Source organism: Helianthus annuus, chromosome 11 (assembly GCF_002127325.2).
Source record: "Helianthus annuus cultivar XRQ/B chromosome 11, HanXRQr2.0-SUNRISE, whole genome shotgun sequence".
Lineage (NCBI taxonomy): Eukaryota > Viridiplantae > Streptophyta > Magnoliopsida > Asterales > Asteraceae > Helianthus > Helianthus annuus.
In genome coordinates this window covers 151,327,465-151,345,834 of record NC_035443.2, presented here as the reverse complement: position 1 = coordinate 151,345,834, position 18,370 = coordinate 151,327,465, and the positions used below count along the sequence as shown (strand labels likewise).

General features: G+C 40.4%; 2 protein-coding genes across 2 annotated transcripts; both read right to left on the bottom strand.

Moving 5' to 3' along the window:
* Window positions 1–13,702: 13,702 nt before the first annotated feature.
* LOC110888944 (uncharacterized mitochondrial protein AtMg00810-like) lies at window positions 13,703–17,472 on the bottom strand. Its single transcript, XM_022136438.2, has 2 exons — window positions 17,283–17,472; window positions 13,703–14,598 (listed from the first exon to the last, which is right to left on the bottom strand). The coding sequence occupies exons 1-2, from the start codon at window positions 17,470–17,472 to the stop codon at window positions 13,703–13,705; spliced, it is 1,086 nt and encodes a 361-aa protein (XP_021992130.2).
* A 107-nt stretch (window positions 17,473–17,579) lies between these two features.
* On the bottom strand, window positions 17,580–18,104 carry LOC110888943. The gene has a single exon (XM_022136437.1). It carries the CDS (start codon window positions 18,102–18,104, stop codon window positions 17,580–17,582), a length of 525 nt encoding a protein of 174 aa, XP_021992129.1.
* Between the last annotated feature and the right edge of the window lie 266 nt (window positions 18,105–18,370).

Below are 18,370 nucleotides of genomic sequence, written 5' to 3'. Positions count from 1 at the left end.
GTCATGATCAGTAGTGCTTGAAACAAGGCAGTAGATTGAGCAGCACAGCTTTGGTTCTTCATCAGTCTTTGACTTGATCAGCAGTTGTAGGTCAGCAGTTTGTATGATCAGTAGATAGGAGGTTAGCAAACGTTGAAACCACTTTCAAGGAGAGAGACTTGCATGCATAACATCTGCTTATTCTAGATCCACTGCTCTGATCCAGTTTTGGCTTTAATTATCTGTTCCTTTGGCAGGGTTCAATCCCAACATGTCCTTTTTTTAACGAATCTTTTGTAATGTAATTGTGCAGAGTCGGTTGCGATTAACGTCTATGAAACTCCTAATGGGACTAGGTACTAGACACCAATTGTCCCCCCGGATTCAAACCGTTTGTGAAAGCTAGATTTATTATGATTGAACAAGCAATCGCAATGTATGAGGAGTACACACAGCTACCAGGATTTGGAACCTGTTTGGGTACTTCAAAAAAAGAAAAAAATAGGCGACGAGATAATTACGATTCGGCGACACGTTTTATGCACTAGGACGAAAGCAAACAAACCTAAACATAAAGATAGTAACCCTGATGCTATTGACTCAACTTCACCATCACGCCGTTCCAATGTCAAAGTTACAAATTGTAAGGCGTGTGTCAAGTTTGTTGGTATAAAAAATTCATCGGGGTATGCAATCTATGATTTTGTTGAACAACACAACCATGGGTTTACCTCACCCGAGAATCTTGATTTATCACTAAAGCGAAGAAGTCTCGACTTTTCTGCACAAGAGTTCATAGTAAAGTGTTGCAATGCTAATCTAGGCCCTACCAAATCCCACAAGGTGCACATTGCAATAAAATGTGGCCACTATGATGTTCACGGGACGGTTGTGGACTACAAAAATTAAGTGAGCATGTGGGAAATCTTGTACACATCATCTTTGGACGGTCGATACATGATGTCGTCCACATGCTTTTGCACCAGCAAAGGTCTTCATCTTTCTCCTTGAGAAGTAGTGTGCGGTTGTTCAATCTATGCCAAGGTATCTACACACCTGGTTGGTTTGATCAACAAACACGTTTTTTTCAATCACACCGTGGAGAAATGTACACTGCACGTTCATCTAGTATACTTTGAATTTCTTTTGGAAGATATAAGACATGAATATTCGATAATCTTTAGACATGCTGCAGGCGCGTACATTTCGACTGAATCTATCCTGTGGACCCGATCGAAACCTTAAACAAACAAATTGGTATGTTTTTCATTTTGTCGAAGTTATCAGTTTCTTTAATCAAACTTTCTTCAAAATCCAATCACCAGACAATTTCTTTCATCTATCCTTAGGAGAAGTTGATGAGATCGGGAGGAAATTCAACTTATCTTTAGTCTTAGAGTGTCGTATTACTAGAAGCTGGGAGAAAACTACTAGTCATCCTTGATTCAACTATAGTTACCATTGCTGAGAGAAAACTACTAGTCACGAATAGGATTCCAAACCTGGGTAGTACTTTCTCATCCTTGATTTCACCTTAGTAGCCTTCAGCCTGCGTCTAGGTAGTCTAGTTCATCTTAGTTAATTCCTTTAGTTTAATTAGTTAAGGCCCCAAAGTCCAATCAAATCAAATAACCGAGTTAAGTAATTAGTTGAGTCAGCGTCTAGTGTAGCGTCGCTAGTGTCTCGTGGGTTCGATACTCCGACTTCATTAGGCTTTACTACGTACGATAGGTACACTTTCCTGTCAGTGGTCTAGCATTTGGAGAGTCTTAGTTTATAAATTTAAAACTAGGGTGTCTAGATTAGGTTTGTTTTTATAGACCATAATTCAGCACATCAATAAGCGGTTGTGCGGACAAGGACACTATTAAATACATGTCCCAATCCTTCAAGAAGGATGCTCTAACTTGGTGGAAGGCACTGATCCAATCCGCTGGCAAGATTGCAATGTACAACCTGAGTTGGTCTAAGTTTGTGGAATTGATCCGCGAGACTTATTGCCCACCTCACGAGGTGGAGAAAGTTGAAAGTGACTTTCTAAGACCGACCATGAATGGCCTTGAGTGTCGAGCCTATATATCTGAATACAACTCTTTATCAAGACTCGTGCCATATTTAATTACCCCAGAGTCTAAGCGCATTGCACGGTTTCTTGGAGGGCTCGCTCCAGAAATCAAGGGAATGGTTAAATCCTCCAAACCTACGACTTATAGATCCGCTGTGGATCTGGCTCTTTCTCTCACTGCAGATGAAATAAGAGCGAGGGCGATTAAGGCCGAGGAGGATCACACGCGAAAGCGCGATGATACCCCAGGTAAGGATTACAAAAAGGGTAAGACCGGTTCGAATTATAACCAGTCCAAGCCGAATGAGGCCAAACCCAAATGCAAAACCTGCAGGAAGCAACACTTCGGAAAATGTTTCCGTAAGCAGACCATGGGATGTGGCATCTGTAAGGAGATGGATCACAAGTCTCATGAATGCAAAGACTTGAAAGACGCCACCTGCTATGGATGTGGCGAGAAAGGAGATATAAAAACCCGTTACCCAAAGAGGGCGACTGACAGGAAGAACAAGGCCACTAATGGCCAGAAAGGCAATGCTTGAGCCTTCAGATCTACTAGAGCTGAAGCACTTCAAGACATATCATTACGAATATGTTTTCTGTAAATGAATTAATTACTAGAAACTTGTTTTAAACTCTGGAGCTAGTTAAAAGCTTCATCGATTGTAAATTTAATAAAATTTTAAATCTGCCTTTCCGAGGCTTAAATATTATTTATAAAATCGAGTGCCAATCTAGATGGTTTCACATATGATATATCCTTCTCGAATCAATTTGTCTTTGATAATCTCTTATCTATAAATCTTGTTGGAATCGATATGTTTTTAGACATGGATTGGTTAGTTGAAAAACCAAATCCACATTGTCCGAAGTAAGAGACTTATCAAAATTTAAAATCCCCATCTGGTGATATATTCACCATCCGTGAAAGATCAACACTGTGGATTGCCCGAGAAAGCTTATATGCTTGAGACATCCAAGTGATTGAAAGAAGGATGTGTCATCTACATGACACAAGTAACTTTTGATAAATTAAAATCGAAAGCTGAAGACCTTTGCGTGGATGGACATGAGAAGTCCATAGCCACCCAGGAAGCATAATGCTTAGAATGTTTGCAAGTGAGTCGAACATCGTAGACCATTTATGGTCTGTATAATGAACTAGAAAATCCCACATAGAATTGGGAAATGGTAACAACAAATCTAATTTCCCAGTTACCTAAAACAAAATCGCGGCAATGACGCGATGTAAATTACAGTCGACAAACCTACTAAGTCGACGCTTCTCGTCAATTAACTAAAATTTATAATTCCGACAAGTTAATCTATAGAAAGATAACCTCGAGTCTCCTTATGGAGTGCCGTTGTCTATAGTATCGGATTAAGATACTAAATATACTCTAATCTCTGGAAAATTCCAGCAAGGTGCTTAGCTGATAAGCGTTTGTCATGTTTCACCATGACGTTTAAACGTGAGCTTAAGATTTATTGGAAAACCTTGTCTATTATGGACCATGGAATTTGAAAGTCCCAAGTTTCTCTTGTAAATGTGAAATGGGATTCCCATTGTGGCCCAGGATACTCTTGAGAGGTTGAAACTTACTATGATACGGAATTAACTGTATTGCTTTGAACAAATCTCGAGGTCGAGATTTATTTTAAGGGGGTATGGATGTAACACCTCGTAAAATCGTGTCCAATAATGTATTGATGCGTGTCCCTAATCCTAATTATGTCAAAAGTTGGTTAAGAGGGACTATTTTCGTCAAAAACAAAACTATGTTTATGGAAGGACTAAAAGTGTCAACATGCTGAAACTAAGCCTCTGAGTGACCGTATACGGTGTTCGTATTCTCATATGAGCCACTTGTTGGACGTGAGGATCCGTTTACATAATTGTTTGAAAGTTGCGTAATCGTTTTTGAAAGTTTGCGCGACGAAGGGTTAAAAGCGTCAACATGTTAATTCTTACCTCTGAGTGAACTTTTAACGAACCAAGAGTTTTATGATGCTTGGTCAAACTCTTGGGTGTGCCTAATATTGGCCAATGAGGGCTTTTGTGATAATCATAACAAAATATGCATTATTCGAGCTCAAAGACTATTTACGACAAACTACGCAAGTCTGTCGATTCTCGTAGCGATGTACACTCCGGAACAAGGTCATAAGCTAGACATACCCTATATATACCCTTAACATAGCTTAGAAATAAGTTTTGGAGGGTTCGGTGTGTGAAAATATGCTTATTTGATCACAGGGATTAAAAGCGTCAAAACTGCGAAAGAATGCAAATTCACGCATATTCTGCATTCTGAACATATCCGTACATCCAATAATTTTTTTAATCATTAAAATATTATATTTTAGTGATGGGAATACAAAAATACCATTCGTTGCGTAATTTGGATTGTTTTCGCGTCCGTTCGAACGTTCGTCGTAATTAAGCCAAAAACGCAACCGTACGACCGAACGAACTGAAATCCATGACATTTTTTAGCATCATTCAAGTTAAATATACTTGAACTTCCTTATGAAACTTAAAAATGGGGTTAACGAGTGTTAGAAGTTCCAAAACTCAACAAATTTTGTGCAAGGACTAAAGCTGTCAAACTTCAAAAATTGACTTGCAGCCTAAGCATACAGCTATAAAACCTCCTAAATGAATCTATGGGCTGGTTAATTCTTTTAGAAACCTGTAGGGATACTTGTTAACATCCTAAGAAGTCCCATAACACTTGGCATCATTCTACAACTTCATGAAAACTATAAATAGGCGTGTTCTTCCTCCACTTTCACTTTCACCTTTCCGTATTTGTTTCTTTCTTTCTCTTGTGGGAGTTCCTGAGCAATTGGGAGCATACCTCTGAGTTCTAATCAGTCCCTAGGACCACTTGTAAGTGTTCCTTTCATGGCTAGTTCGTTTAATAGGCTTTTAAAGCCGAAAAGTCAAGTGTTTACGATAAACGCTTTGACTTTTAGTTAGACCTTAAACGGTCAAGCCATTGTTCGCAACGAACATGGCTACATGATTATAATTAGGTAGGTGTTAATCCCACAAAAGGGGGCACCTCCTAAGAATCACGTTTGCTTGGTCAATTGACGAGTCAACATAATATTGTACTAAAAAGTCAATGGGTCAGTTTTTGAAATAATTGCGATATGGGTCTAGAATTGTTCTAAAATATGTTTTATCATTTAAACAACTTATTAATAGTTGTTAGAACATGTTTAAACATGTTCGGCTCGTCAATTCCAGTTTTAAGGTCGGTTCACAACCGAAAGTCGCGAAGTTTGACTTATGTGTTGACTTTCGATTATAAACCGAATTAGACTAGTACGGTACTGATTTAAAGTTTCGTTATGATCGTATTATGATATAGAATAACCCTATAAGTTTATATTACACGATTGGACTAGTAATCTGAGGTTATGTGCATGTTCCGTTATTATGCCGTACTTTGACTTATAGGCCCTTTTGTTTAAAAATAAGGTTTTAAATATAAATGAGCATGCAAATGAGGTATGTACTGATAAGTGAACATGTTTAGAATATTTTGATGTTTCAAAGCTGGTCAAAACATCAGATTTCATAAACCATCGCAAATAGTTATTTAACGACATTAACGTCGTTTAGGCGCGTAATATGGTTTTAAACCATTTTTATGAACCAAGAATTGTTACCTACTGATTTTATAAACAATTTTAAATATTTTTACGGTAGGTATAAGTCATGAACTCAGAATCCCAAATAAATTCTCAAAACTATGTGTGAAATGACCAAAATGCCCATACGTTGCATAGCTTGGTCTTAAAGCACCACACATATATTTGATAACCTACTAATATGATATTATAATTTAACCATTTTTACAGGATGTTTATGACCATGACATCAGTTTACTTGCAAGCTCCTTTTGTAAGTTATAAAATTACCAAAATGCCCTTATGAGGCATAGTTTGTTTTTAAAATCTTAACGGGCGTACAAGTTGATATCCTACTGATATTATAACTTGTTTAAAGTGTATTGGCATATGGAACTTGTTAATGACTCATCCGGTTACCCGTTATCGCTTATACGCGTACGGTTGACTTACGTAACTAGTTTATATAAGTTTACCGAAAAGGTGTTTAACCTTATCGTTTTGTTCTCAAAATCCAGAATGTACATTATTTACCCATATTATACAAGTCCTAGTACTTGTTGGGTTTAAACCACATTCGATTCTGTAAACGCTGAATCTAGCGAACCTATTCTTAAGTATCGGGTCATATCTAAAGGAACTACCTTTGGCCCGTATACATTCTAACAGATAATAAATCTACTCATTCCAGACTATAGTACCCCCCAGATTATCAGACTTGGGTCAATAATACTTAGACTTGTGGCTTTTACCAAATACAGTCTTGTTGATTGGAAGCTAGCAATAAGGTAAATACTCTTGACTTATTTTAGTGTAAACTTGGGATGGCAAATATGCCTCTTGGGGCGGTTATTACATAATTGGGGGTTAATGATACCATGTCTGGACAACCCAATGGGTTAATGAAGTATATAATCTCGTAACAAGAATAATCTCAAGATATATTTAAATGATCACCTACGGGTTTTCTATATGTATTTAAACTCTTTTCGAAAAAACTATTTTTCCAAATAGTCAGTTAATTGTATTTACTAGCAGTGGCTGACGTATTTTTAAAAGATTGAACAGCAGGTACCGAACCTTATAATAGTCTGGGAATACGGCTCGGCTAGAATGAAGGCTAAGGAATTTGTACTCCTGATGCTTAAGGCCTATGACGTCTAAAGCTCTGTTTATTAGATCCTGCCTGTGGGCTTGTATCGAACGGTTGTAATACTTTTATACATTCAAGATTTATTTTAATAATTTCAATCCAATACTTCCGCTGCATATTATTATATTGTGATAACTGTTATCCAACCGTCACGAATGTACCCATCCGGGCCCACCGAAGATCGGGGTGTGACAGCGGAGCTTAAACCACGATGAAGCTTGAAAACACGACGACCAGAGCTTGAGCTTTCACCGGTACGGTGTTGGTTGATGGTGGCGGATGGAGGTTGAAGTTATAATGGACAGTGGTGTAACAATGGTGAACGGTATAGTGGAGGTGGTGGTTGACGTTGGAGGTGGTGGTTACAAGCCGATTTGATGGTGGATGTGGTGGTTGTCGGGTGTAACGTTGGAGGGTGGTGAATTGGTGATGGTCGAGAAAAGGAAATCGATGATTGTGGTGTTTAAGGAAATTAAATGGGGATGTGTTTGAGGATGATAAGAAGATGTGTGATTGTTTACAGAGAAGATGACCCCCAGTTTGTCTTTTAATCAACGGCTAGTAGTATGCCTAAGGATAGCTGTTGGTGCAGTTTTGTGTCCGATGTTGTTCGAATAGTTTAGATTACATTTTACGCTCATTATGTAATAGTTAGTGAAACAGTCAAACGAATGTGTATTGACCCACTCGTTTGAAGTGGTCAAACGAAAGGGTTATTCATTTGACCGTGTGTGTTTGCAAGTGAATGTGGTGTGGCTATAAATACCACCCCTTGGTTCATTTGCAAAGTTTGAAGGTTTTAGACTTTGGGGGAGAGATCGCCACTTGGTTTCTCCCCGGATGTATACGCATTTGGTATGGTTCGGCTAGCTTGTAATCGGGTCGGTTTGTAATGTTATGCTACCGAGTTTATACAAGAAAGTTGTTTTATCCGTCTCTAATCTCTCCCATCTTGAACATAATCACACACTAATCACGGGCCACGGTCCGAATCTCGAAATTACAATTGGTATCAGAGCCATGGTACTCGACTTAGTGAATCTAACCATTTGCTAAGTCACATGTGCTCTAGATCAGTGATTTTTGTGGTTTTTGTTCAAGATGTAAAAGTGGGTAAACATGAAGAAAACCCATATTCGGAACCAAATATACGGGTCTGAGATAAATCAGATTGTACAAAAGAGTTGGGTTTTATGTTCCACACCAAGTTCATCAAGTTTTCATCATCTATTATCAATTTTTGAAGGTTTTTTCGTCAGATCTGGAGAAGAACAGTTGGCTGTGTTCTTGAGGGGGTGTGGCGGCTGTTAAGAAACATTAGGGTTTCTTCAGTTACCCTCCACGGAGAACACTCCACGAAAAAGCCCTCCTGCGAAGAACATTCTTCGTCATGTTGCTTATGCTGAAGAACCAAGGTTCACGAAGAACCTGCTGCTGATGATCGATGAACCCTCACGAAAAACCTGTGGATAAAGAACCCCCTGCGACAAACACCCACTTACGAAGAACTATGAACATTAAGACCACGAAGTATGTTGTTCGTTGATATAGATTCTTTGTCAAACACGAAGTCCACGAAGAACCAAGATACTTCGTGGGTCTTATCTTTCATCACATCAATGAAGAATGGTCCTCATACGAAGACCAACAGTAGACGAAGAACCATGTGTGCCGAAGACCCCCCCCCCTTCGGCGAAGAACCCCTTAACCAAAGAACCTCCACCTGCCAAAAAAACCCCATACACGAAGAACATAGTGATTGTTGACTGTTTGATTTGTCGCCGGAGAAGCAGCTGCTCCGATCAGAACAAGTGGTGGAGATGCGGGGTAATGTTCCTGTCGGCTGTAATGTTCACGGTGGTCTTGACGGAGCTTCTCCGATCAGAATAAGTTCACGGTGGTCTTGTACAGTGGTGTATGAGGATGGTGTGGTTTGGTGGTACATTATTGGAATGGTGAAAAAGATGGATGACAAGATGACGGCTTCGTATTTGCTTAACTACTAGGGTTTCTATAATGTAATATTTCATGTTTATGGGCCAATGATTGATTAATCTGAATCATCCAATCCAGCTAAGGTATGGATGGGGCATGTGTGTATGGACCAAGGCTGTCATCTACGAAACTTAATGGGCCGCGGATTTAGAGAAACAGTAGATGGGCTGCGACATGTGTTGGATCTGGTGAAGTAAAATCTTTTGAGTTGTAAACAAGATTGGGTCAGGTGTTTGTGAAGCTTATTTGAATCAAGCTTTAACATCAATTCGTACGGGTTCGGGGGCGTGCAGGGCGATGAGGCATGATGAAAACAAATGATTTTCTTTTTGAATGTGGGGTAGTCATGGTTACCGATGCAAATGTCAAATTTGGTGACTTGACGATTATGGGCCAAAAACGGTTTATTTATTTCCGCACGTGAAAAATTGTTTTGTTATCGGTGTTCGTAAATGCTCGAAAGAATTTTGTTTATTGTCATATTCTTGCATTTGGTAACGATTGAAGGAACCTAGAGAGCCAAGACCGGTCCTAACGGGTTCACAAAGTCGAAGAGATATACCTATGATGGAAGTCTTCGGATTAGGTGTTAGCAGAACTTTGGGGGGATACAAGTCGGATCCTACGGGGCTAGGGGACTTTCCTTATCAACTAGAATATGCAAAGAAGAAAGTCGCTTTCGTGATTTTTCGAAAAACCAAGAACATTTGAAAGATTCTGCTCAGTGGAGAGAATTTGTTAAATGAAGTTGACGACAGTTCTGCTCAATGGAGGGAATTTGTCAAGGTTTAGAGATTTTACCAAAGAAATGGGGGATAAGAATTTTCATATGTTTTGGAATTTCTTCGATAAATTTCTAAACGCAATCACAGGTGGTAGAGTTTGTGATTTTCTGGTGATACCAAAGATTCTGCGTGGAATGTTTTGCACAGACACATATTTGAGGATTTTAATTAATTCTCCAGCCAGCGCGAAGGGTTTTGCACGGAAGCATACAGGTGTCTAAAGTCTGCAGTAGTTTCATAACGCTGTTCACTGAAGACCTGGGGAATCTTTATGAGAGCTGATAGTTCAAGGATGACAAGTGTGGATTCTAACTCTATCAATTGAGGGGGAATTTGCAGGATTCAATTTTGGGTTTGAGGTTTTCTTTGGGATTTTACAGGGATCTTGGTGTAACTCAATTCGTTGAGTTTGCAAACCATGTACTTGGTCAAGCTGACATCCTGAGTACTGATGCTGAAGATCCGTAGTGCATTACGTGGTCAACTTCACAAAGGCGAGACAATGAGATCTGGATGTAGTTCAACTAATTGTGTTGGTTGAGCTTGCAAGTGATATACTTGGTCTAGCTGACTTCCTCAGTGTGTTGATGCTGATGATCAAAGTGCATTACTTGGTCGATTCCACAAAGATGGTTTACAAAAGACAGTTCACCAGAAAACTCTACCAATGTAGTATGCTTGAATGAAATAGAACTCTTATGACAAGATCAAGACTTGATGCAGTTTTTAAAGAATGGAACCCTTATCAAATGCCTGTTGGAGTATTGGAAGATCAGCGGAAGATCGGTCAATGTAGCCTTGCGAGGACGTTGCACAACACCCAACACGGATACGCATACTTTGAGGGGGAAATATTACACGAGAAGCTTCAACGGTTTGGTAATGCTATGAAGACTCAAGTCAAGATACTACTTAACTGGATCATCGGTCAAGGGGGAATTTGTTAACACAGAGGAGATAACATCAACAAATACTTGATTGAAGATCGATTGCAGTTGCATTTTCAGCATTCGACGGCAACGGACAAGGGGGAATTTGTTGGTGCAGTTTTGTTGGTGCAGTTTTGTGTCCGATGCTGTTCGAATAGTTTAGATTATATTTTATGCTGATTATATAATAGTTAGTGAAACGGTCAAACGAACGTGTATTGACCCGCTCGTTTGAAGAGGTCAAACAAAAGGGTCATTCATTTGACCGTGTGTGTTTGCAAGTGAATGTGGTGTGGCTATAAAAACCACCCCTTGGTTCATTTGCAAAGTTTGAAGGTTTTAGACTTTGGGGGAGAGATCACCACTTGGTCTCTCCCCGGATGTATACTCCTTTGGTATGGTTCGGCTAGCTTGTAATCGGGCCGGTTTGTAATGTTATGCTACCGAATTTATACAAGAAAGTTGTTTTATCCGTCTCTCATCTCTCCCGACTTGAACATAATCACACACTAATCACGGGTCACGGTCCGAATCTCGAACTCGAATCTCGAACTTACAATAGCACACTATTTAGACTCTTTTGCGGCGATGTAAACTCCAGCAACATAGAGCAATAGCGGCGACTACATCACCTGTCGTCGTTATTGGTATTTGTTGTCGGTGTTTCTGTCGCAGCTGATACACAGATTTCATGTGGTGTAAGGACAATATATTTGTTCTTTTACTTTTCACTAGAATAATTCATTTAAAACTAGTAGCATCACGTTTATTTGTTCCAGTCAATTTTTCTTTTGCGTTGCAATTTTCTTCCATGAACATTCAAGTGGACACATAAAACCAAAGCATCAATGCTAACAAGATAAAAAGAAAATTGTAAGCCAGGTTCTTTTAAATGTCTATTGCTTGATCTTTTTTTTGATTTATGTCCAGAGGCAGGGGTGGCCCAGGGGTGGGCAGGGACCTGCCAGGGGTCTAAGATTCTGAAAGGCACATTTAAAAAAATCCAACATATATATGTTATAATTTTTTTAAAGAGTATGCCCACACAAACAAACATCAAGATAGGCCCATCTACTTAAAATTTAAAAATTAGAAGTTAGCCCATTAGGTTTATTTAGCCTTATATCATTTGAGAGTGATCGGCGATCTGACCGGAAATGATGGTGTTTTTTTCGTGTTGCTTAATATCAGACTTATATTTACAATAGCAAATACATATTGAAAGATAGTGAGTAAGAACTGGATATAGAAGACATTAGTAAAAAGATAAAGAAAACATGAAATAAGATGAAGAAGAAGCAGAAAGTGGCGACGACAAATTGTTAGGGAAATGATAGAAGTTGGTCTAGGGTTAACACATATATGTAGCTACCGAAGTGTTTTGAAAATGAAGGCCCACATAGTTTTCTTACTTAATATTATAAAACAAAATAATCGACGTTATTTGATTTAACTTAATTTAACATGTTATATTTTGATGTATTCAGCATTTTCATAATTTGTAAACCAACTATGGGCTTATTTTTATGTTTTAATATTTTAATTATTGGGGAAGTGTAATACAAGCCTTATTCTTTTACTTTCAGTATTTATAATAATTTATAACATTATCTGGTTCTTAAATTTGGTCCAACCGATTTGACTTATCTGAACCAGTATGCCGTCCGGTTCTCTGCCGGATACGGTTCTGAAAACATTGCATTATAATAATTTTTTCTATCTCGAACGCATGGCACACGAAGTCCAGAGGTATTGCTTTTTAATTTATATATCTTAGCCAATTCAGTATTACACAACCCATCCCTAAATTTGGGGGTTTTACTTGTTTGAAATATTTGACCAAATCCCTTGCTAAATTTCTTAGACAAGTTCAAGGTGTAATTAATGCCTGCTTTTACATCAAAGATGCATGCTATTCAATCCTGTAGTTGCATGTAAATATAAGGATTACTATTAATATGCAGACACTTGAAGCTGCTCGGTTGTGGAATTTATGTCTTTTTCACTACGGTCGTAAAGATAGGGTCAATGCTCAGAATAAATGTTGCAGGTTTCTGGTTGGATCTGTTATGTGTTGGATTTTTTCTTATGGTGTCATTTTTTATGGATGTCCCGGTTTATAGTAACCCAGAGTCGAACTTTTTGTATCTGTTCGGATCTAGTCGGGTCGAATAACATAATAAAAGCAAATATCACAGTAAAAGTACAATGTCATTGAATAAAAACACATGATAAAATTACAAAATCATTTGGAATATATAAAAAATTTTGAGTAAATTACAAGTTTTGTGCTTTATGTTTACATCAAAATGCAGGCGTTTTCCTTTTGGCCAAAAGTTTACAGGCGGTGTCCTTAACCTTTCAAAATCTTGCACGTTTTGTCCTTTAGGCCAAACCTGGTTAGAAATCTCAGTTAATTCTTGTCATGTGCAATGCACATGAGGGTAAAAAAAGTCTTTTTCCCTCTCAACCCTTTCTATTCCCTATTTATAACCCTCACCAACCCTCAATTCATCTCTTCAATTATCTGTCATCAAATTAAGGTTACAGCACACCATCTCTTCAATTCATCTCTGTGATCAATTCACCACACGATCTCGTGATGTGTGTAGGCACATGGAGGTTGATGTTTTTTTTACAGTTAAAACTCATGAGTGAAGAAGATGCTTGGAACCTTTTCGTTCATAGTGCAGGACCTGTATTTGATTTAAATGGAATAGAATCGCGAGCAAAGAAAATTTTTACAGCTTTCAGGGGGCTGCCATTAGCAATCAAGACTCTTGGAAACTCACCGAGGAACAGACCATATATAGAATTGTGGCAAAACATATATGTTAGGTACTGCTGTTCACCCCCTTGTTCAAGAACATTATAAAAGAGATATTTGGGACTCTAGCGACTAGTTATCATTCCTTACCAAGCAAGATTCTAAAGCAATGCTTTTTGTTTTGTTCTTTATATCCAACAAGTTGTTCAATCGATGTTGGTGAACTAATCCAGTGTTGGGTGTCTGAGGGTTTAATCATTGAGAATGTAAGAATGTCATTCAACTTGATCCTTTTCATTAACACAAAGGGTATAAATAATACAAGAATGATCTAACTAAATCTCCTACAATAATGGAGATAATATATTACAAATATACAATATGCTATTACACCCCCGCAGTTGAAACGTCGGGAGGTTCGATGTTGAGACTGGTACGAAAATCATCAAACAATACTCGCGGAAGACCCTTCGTGAAGATGTCAGCAATCTGATGACAAGACGGTACATGCAAAACGCGAATACGGCCACGTTGCACCTGTTCACGAACAAAGTGAATGTCGAGCTCAATATGTTTAGTCCGTTGATGCTGAACGGGGTTGCCGGAAAGATAAACAGCACTGACATTATCACAGTAGACCAAGGTGGCCGTAGAAAGAGGATGATGCAGCTCAAGAAGGAGATTACGCAACCAACAAATATCCGCAACCACATTGGCAACCCCTCGATATTCTGCTTCTGCACTGGAGCGCGAAATAGTTGGTTGACGCTTAGAAGACCAGGAAATGAGATTGTCACCCAAGTATACGCAATAACCCGACGTAGACCTACGAGTGTCGGGGCATCCAGCCCAATCCGCATCAGTATAAGCCACCAACCGGGAAGTAGGTACGGGCCCTAAATGAAGACCAAAGGGAGTCGTACCTTGAACATATCGTATAATGCGCTTTAAAGCATTCCAGTGATCAAGCGTAGGAGCATGCATATGCATGCATATCTGTTGAACTGCATAAGAGATGTCCGGGCGGGTAAAAGTGAGATATTGAAGAGCACCGGCAAGGCTACGATAGGTGGTCGGATCTTCATATAAAGGCCCGGAGGAAGCGGATAATTTTGACTGTGTGTCAACCGGTGTGGCAACTGACTTGCAGGAGTCCATAACTGCCCGATGAATGACGTCATTAACATACGCCTGCTGAGATAAAAACATATGATCACCGGTCCTTGTCACCTGTATGCCCAAGAAATACGAAAGCGGCCCCAAGTCTTTCATTGCAAATTCACCTGAGAGGATGTGTAACAGTATGAAGAGCCTCAGTTGATGTTGTGAGTATAATATCATCAACATAAATAAGGAGATAGGCAATGTCAGCACCGTGATGATAAATAAACAAAGAGTTGTCTGACTTGCTTTGACGAAAACCCTGTAAGGTGACAAAATCTGTAAACAGCTGGTACCAGGCACGCGGAGCCTGTTTGAGACCGTATACCGACTTCCTAAGAAGACATACATGATTTGGGAAGTCCGGATGTTGAAAACCAATGGGCTGATGCATATAAACTGTTTCCTCCAAATTGCAATGTAAGAAGGCGTTAGTGACATCCAACTGGTGAATCAGCCGTGACTTGGATAACGCAAGAGAAAAAACTAGCCGAATAGTGGACGGCTTAACTACCGGACTAAACGTCTCACCACAGTTTATACTTGTTTGCTGCTTACGACCATGACAAACCAACCTTGCCTTATAACGTTCCAAACTCCCGTCCGACCTGAATTTATGTTTGAATAACCACAAGCTACGTATAATGTTCATGTCAGGCGTCCTAGGTACAAGCTCCCAGGTCTTGTTTTTAATAAGTGCACTAAATTCGTTGGTCATGGCATTAAACCACTCTAGAGAGGACAAGGCAACCTGTGGAGTTTTCGGAATTGGAACGACGGTGGACATGTTAAGATTAAAAATTTGCTTGGGTTTAACGATACCACTCATAGAACGAGTGTGGATGGTACGGGTGGAGGTATTTGGGGCCGAGGGCACGGGGTTTGGACATGGGCAACGGAACAGTGGGCTGGGAGGGGTGTGATGGTGCTAGGCCGACGGTGGCTGGGTCAGCGGTGTGGGCTGTTTGGGCTGAGGTGGGTGGGGCCGTGGAGGAAGTGGATTGGGCAGGGGTGAACGGACCGTGGTGTGGGCCGAGAACAGGATAGGGTGGATCTTGGTGTGGGCCGAGAACAGGAGAGAGTGGACTTGGGCATTGGGCCATAACAAGCGGGCCAGGGCTGTGTGGGGGAGGTGAATTATTAGGAGTGGGGGTGGGTTGAGTGTTGGGTTGAGAAGGTTGGGCTTGTTGTAGGTAGTCCCAAACGAGTGGGTTAATGGTCGGGTTCAGAAATTCGTAAGAAGGGGGTTTGGTGGGTGATTGTATGGTATAAGGAAAGATGGATTCCTCAAAGTGAACATGTCGCGAAATAATTAATTGATGGGAGGTAAGATCGAGACACTTATAACTGCGATGGTTCTGCGGATACCCAAGAAAAACGCAAGGGTTGGACCGATGGTTAAGTTTGTGGATTGTGGTGGAAGGAGTTAGCGGGTAACAAAGACACCCGAAAACCCTAAGATGATCATATTCAGGAATGCAATTGTAAAGCAAGGTGGTAGGGGATTTAAATTGATGTAGTTTGCTTGGTAAAATGTTAAGAAGAAATGTGGCAGTTTCTAAAGCATGATGCCACATGTTGGAGGGTAAGGAGGCTTGAGCAAGAAGGGTGCGGATCATGTTATTGATAGTGCGGATTTTGCGTTCCGCCTTACCGTTTTGAGAGGAGGTATAGGGGCAAGAGAAGCGAAATTGCATTCCGTTATGATTACAAAAGTTATTAAAATTTTGATTTGCATATTCTTTGCCATTATCACACTAAAATTGCTTGATTTTACGTTCAAATTGAGTGTGAATAAGATTATGGAATGTAGTGAATGCATTAAAAACTTGAGATTTGTTTGATATGGGATAAGTCCACAAAAAAATTGTGAAATCATCTAAAAACAGGATATAATATTTGTGACCACCGGTACTAAGTACGAGTGATGTCCATAAGTCGCTGTGTATAATATCAAAAGCTGAACGAGTATGATTGACAGAATCATAAAATGGCAATTTAACACTTTTACGAAACACGCAAGATTGACAAGGAGTTTTATTAAATTTCCCAAAATCAACAAAAGAAGAAAGTTTTAAAGACTGTAATAAGTTTTTGCCAGGATGACCCGAACGTTGATGCCAGCGATCTTGAGAAACAGCAACAAAAGCAGATGGTTGGGTAGGTTGAAGTGGAAGAGGAAGTGGTTCAGTCAGTGGATAAAGATCGCCCGTGCTATTGCATCGTAGGATAGGAGCCCGTGTTTTGAGATCCTTCACAAGAAAACCAAATGGGTCAAATTCAACAGAAACAAGGTTATCGGTGGTAAGGCGACGCACAGAAATAAGATTTTTGATTAGGTTCGGGGCAAACAGGACATTATTAAGTTTAAGTGGTGGATAGGGGGGTGGGAGGACCTGGTTGCCTTGAGCCAAAACAGGGATTGTCATGCCATTACCAACAATTATATTTTTATTAGTGCAAGTATTAAAAGTAGACGGGGAGTATATACCTTGCTCATTGGCGGAGTGAGACGTAGCTCCAGTATCCATCACCCCCGGGTCCGATTGATTAAGTGCCAGTGAGTAAAGCGCCTGCTCGATGTCGGTGGGCGAATAAGTTGTGTGATGGGCCTGATCGGGTCACAGGCCCAAGATGCCTTGTGAAGAAGATGTGGCCGGCTTTGAAGGGTACGGGCAAGGGGGTTGGGCCGAGTTTGACTGATTGAGCAGGCCGGCCCATTGAGTAGCGGTCCAGTTGCTAGGGAACACGATGTAAGGATGCGATGGAGTGGGCTGAGGTTGGTAGCGGTTGTTGTTGTTGTTACCTCGGCCGGAGTAGTTGCGGCCACGGCCACGTCCGCGACCTACTCGTGAGCGACTCCCACGGCCGCGGTCCGAAGAATAGAAGGTAGGCTGGGTGTTGGATGACGGCGGGGTAGAGGCGGTGGCAGCGAGAGCCGTGGCGGCGGACTGAGCACCGTGAGTAAGTTGACGCTTTTTCTTCTGTTCTTCCATGTTGAGCCTAGAACGAACTTCATTAATATCGGGTAGCGGATCCCGGTTTGGCAGGACGGTAGAGATGCTGTCATACTGGTCAGTCAAGCCGGTGAGGATTTTGATGACTAACATCCGGTCATCAACCGGAGAGCCAGAACTTTGATGTTGGTCAGCCAGATGTGTTTGGCGTATTGACAGTATTCCGCCATGGAGGAAAAATTCTCAAGACATAAGTTGGCGAATTCCTGACCAAGAAATATAGTCCGCGTGTTTTTATTGTCATTGAACTCGCTTTCAACAGCAAGCCAGGCTTCATGAGCAGTCTGACCCGGTTGAAGGATGGTGTGCAGTAGCGGCGTAGAGATGGTGGCATAGATCCACTGGAGCACAACGGCGTCCAGTTGCTTCCAAAGGGTCTCAGCAATAGCAGCGGCTCCCTTGTCTTTAGCCGAGTCGGCAGAGTCAGTTGTAGTAGAAGAAGAGGCGACATCCGGCTTAGCAGCAAGGTGATCAAGAACCTCATATATCTGACAATGGACTTTGAAGAGGGTCTTCCAAGTTGTGTAATGGGTTGAATCTTTTTCCAGGATAATTGGAACGTGAGTTTTAATGTTGGAGACGGTGAGAGCGGGATGTAGTTTGGGTTCCATGAGAGGAGAAGATAAAGAGGGACCAAGGAAGAGAGCCGGCGGCCGGAGAAGAGAGGCAGCGGCGGTGGTGAAAATAGGGTTTAGAAGAGAGGATCGTTTAGGTATGATACCATGTAAGAATGTGATTCAACTTGATCCTTTTCATTAACACAAAGGGTATAAATAATACAAGAATGATCTAACTAAATCTCCTACAATAATGGAGATAATATATTACAAATATACAATATGCTATTAGAGAACCTAACTGTAGAGGAAGATTTTAA

Coding starts and splice junctions, on each gene's coding strand:
- LOC110888944 (XM_022136438.2), bottom strand. CDS start 17,472: ATGGAAGAACAGAAGAAAAAGCGTCAACTTACTCACGGTGCTCAGTCC. Junction 14,599..17,282: donor CCGCAACTACTCCGGCCGAG/GTAACAACAACA, acceptor ACATCCTCTCAG/GTGAATTTGCAATGAAAGAC.
- LOC110888943 (XM_022136437.1), bottom strand. CDS start 18,104: ATGGAACCCAAACTACATCCCGCTCTCACCGTCTCCAACATTAAAACT.